Source organism: Octopus bimaculoides, chromosome 4 (genome assembly GCF_001194135.2).
Source record: "Octopus bimaculoides isolate UCB-OBI-ISO-001 chromosome 4, ASM119413v2, whole genome shotgun sequence".
NCBI lineage: Eukaryota > Metazoa > Mollusca > Cephalopoda > Octopoda > Octopodidae > Octopus > Octopus bimaculoides.
Window position 1 is genome coordinate 58,250,318 of NC_068984.1, and position 3,543 is coordinate 58,253,860.

General features: G+C 37.1%; 1 protein-coding gene across 2 annotated transcripts in view; it reads left to right on the plus strand.

Annotated features, from left to right (window-relative positions):
* Window positions 1-3,543, plus strand: part of LOC106877357 (polycystin-1) — a 144,523-nt gene that overhangs the window by 28,144 nt on the left and 112,836 nt on the right. For both annotated transcript variants that reach the window (XM_052967101.1, XM_014926242.2), the window contains exon 3: window positions 802-1,310. In XM_052967101.1, the coding sequence (XP_052823061.1) occupies window positions 802-1,310 (509 nt within the window). The remainder of the gene's footprint in view (window positions 1-801; window positions 1,311-3,543) is intronic.

Sequence of the window (3,543 nt, forward strand, 5' to 3'; positions counted from 1 at the left end):
TCTATATCTATCTATATATATATTTAATAATATATGTATAGATAGATATAGACATATGTATGTGTATAGATAGATATAGACATGTATGTATGTATGATTGTATGTATGTACACACACACCCGCACCCAAACTTACATACGCACACAAACGCAGACATATACATTCACAACTAACGGTGTAATACTACTCTAGTTATTTGTAAGTTAGATAAATATGGTTTTGTAATACTTTAGAATGTGTGAGTGGTTTGTTGAATACTAGCTTTTTCTTTTTATAATTTAGTCAAGCGGAGAAAAAGCAGCATCCAAAACTGGTACTAGCGATGAGAGAAAGGAGAAGGTAGATTAACTGTGGAGACCCGGACTGAATACTTCTTGAAGAGTATATTCCGCCAATAGCCAACTAAGGGTATTAAAGGAGGTGACACGATTTCTCCCTCCCCCTGCATAGTTAACTGACATAATATATCCTTCATTATTCCACTGGTCATTATTTTAAACAACTTTTAAGGCGGTGAGCTGGCAGAATCGTTTGCACGCCGAGTGAGATGCTTAGCGCTATGTCGTCCGTTGCTGCACTCTGAGTTCAAATTCCGCCGAGGTCCACTTTGCCTTTCGGGGTTGATGAAAAGAATATCAGTCGAGCACTACGGTCGATATAATCGACTATCTCCCCCCACCCAATTTTAGGCCTTGTGCCCATAGTAAAAAATATTTTAAACACCTAAAAATAAATAGAAGTTAAGCCTGATTTATAAGAATCTAAAATGTACTATTCTTTCTTTATCTTTCCTTTCTTCAGGTTATAAAGGCTGTTACAAAGAGTCGAAAGATGACAGAGTGTTTCCCATTTCCTCGGGAGACTATGATCAAGAATCGATCTCAGTTATCACGTGTGCGGCAGCTTGCGGTGAACTCCTAGCGAAATATGCAGCTTTGTCTGATGGCAAGTTCTGTTTCTGCGGAAATAATGAACCATCTGTGACTGACAAAGTCAATTCTGCTTGTACAGTATCTTCTCCGAGCAATTCTGAGAAATGTGGAGACAGCGAGCACGTTTGTGTTTACGACTCGGCGCAACATATAACCAAATTGTCTTTATCAGTTGCTTCGAAAGTCGATAGCGATGTTTCATTTTCTGTTGCTTTCGAACCTCCTTCGTTAAATTTGGTTTATTCAATGAATTATGGTGATGTTGGTGACAACATGCAGAGTGAAAAGAATTTAACGGGCCTATTAAATCGGCATTATGTTCTTCCTGGAAACTTCACTGCCACTTTGTTTGCTGAAGGACACGATAATTCAGCACCTGTGAGTAAAACTTGATTTGTTTCAACCTTTTTTTAAAATACAGTTCTATATTTAAGAGATGAAGAATTATATGCATTATTTACATTATTTACGGATATTTGTCCTCATCTTGTTTGTTGTTAACACAACATTTCGGCCGACATAACCCTCCAGCCTTCATCGGGTGTCTTGGGGAGATTTCGAACCTGGGTTCCCATTCCTAAGGTATTTTTCGATGTTGTTGTTGTTGTTGTTATTATTATTATTATTATTATTATTGAGTGAGAGAGCAGCAGTGCATGCCTATTATTATTATTATTATTATTATTATTCAGGTCACTGCCTGGAATCGAACTCGGAATCTTGGGGTTAGTAGCCCGCGCTCTTAACCACTACACCATATGCCCGTTCGATTCCAGGCAGTGACCTGAATAATAATAATAATAATAATAATAATAATAATAATAATAATAATAATAATAATAGCAACAACATCGAAAAATACCTTAGGAATGAGAACCCAGGTTCGAAATCTACCCAAAGCACCCGATGAAGGCTGGAGGGTATACCAGCCGAAACGTTGTGTTAACAACAAACAAGATGAGGACAAATATCCGTCAAATGTCAAATGTAAATAATGTACTTTTTTTATTGTGGAATTTTTTTCTTTCATTTTGTTAATACGTAACAATATTTGCTCTACATACTGAACAATTCATTTACAAAACCTGCAAGAAACAATTAAAAATGCCCTCAGATGTCACCTTGTGATTTCAAAATAGCAAAAAGAAATAATGTAAGGATACATTTGGAAGTAATGTGATCATGACTACATTATTTGAAAGAAAATTTAAAATTAGAAGAAAAATGGGTGGAAGGTTACACTTGGAATGCTTTTGATCGTATGTCTACTTTACAGGTTTGATCTGAAGCTAAATAACAATAACTTAACCTAAAATTGTATCATGATTAGCCAAAATGATAACTTTTCTCTGCACGTTATATTTCTGTAGGTCCATTTATGCCTACCGTATATCAATAAGATATACACTTCTTATCTTTTGAAAAATGTAATTTTAGCTTCAAAGAGAGATTAGATTTTGTGCAGCCGATGCCATGACGTTTCGTCTTGCCTTCTCCTCAATGCATTCATTATCTGTCTCCTTAAATTTGTGCTCACTGTTGTAATGAGCCTGAATTTATTTGCAAAATTACAAAATAGTTGTGCTAATCTAAATGCTTTGCAAACAACTTGCACATGCAAGTGCTACCAGTCGAAAGCTCCACATACCGGAAACCAGCAGGTGTATGGAGTCAACAGGAGAGAATACGCGCCGATTCGGGGGCCTACCTCGTGATGGTATCATTGTGTACCGGCTCCCCACCCTCAATGATATGAGGCCTCCTTGCTAGATCAACTGGTTGTCAAATAAAGCCCAGTATTCTTCTAGTCATCGCTCATCGTCTCTTTTTAACCAAATCCAGTGGCTAGCCTTTTCTAGTGTAGCTTGGATAGCGGTCATGGTGGTATTTACTTTACGATGAGTTAGGCCTAGCGATAACAACAGTCGCCTCACACTGTGTCCAACAAATCCTCTACATCCGACTTCGAGTGGAAAATGCTTCGATTTCCAGCCTGCATCTTCACATTCAACGAGGAGGTTTACATAACAGTCAGTCTTTCGAGCCTCGACTAGATTCACCACTTTCTTTCTTTCACACGCAATTAAAATGTCCGGTTTTTTCGTGACTGGGATGGGAAAGAGTCCTTGGCACACTGGTAAATCTGCAGCTACCTCCGAAGAGCCGTTCCACTTTTCATTGCTCACAGGAGGTTTCTTCTTCTTATTCTTGAAACGGATCTGTTGTCCTGACTGCATGAATGTAATGAAATCAATAGTTGATACTTTCAACGGTTTTTTCCCACTGTTGATGAGATATATATAAAAACGTTTGTATCTCTGTCTGTTTCCAATGCATTCTCAAATAGCTCAACTAAATCAAATCAAATTTTACCTGGTGATACTATCACACCCCAGGAGTGTTAACATGTAATTTTTTTGGATTAAAACAATACAGCATTAGCACTGGTTCCGTATTACGTCCCAAAAATCGAAGAATAAAAGTGAAACCTTCGACGGAGTAAGTTACGAATAGTCTCACTTTTATATTGTTTCACACGTGTATGTATGTATGGATGTATGGATGTAAATATGTGTATATATATATATATATATATATATATATATATATA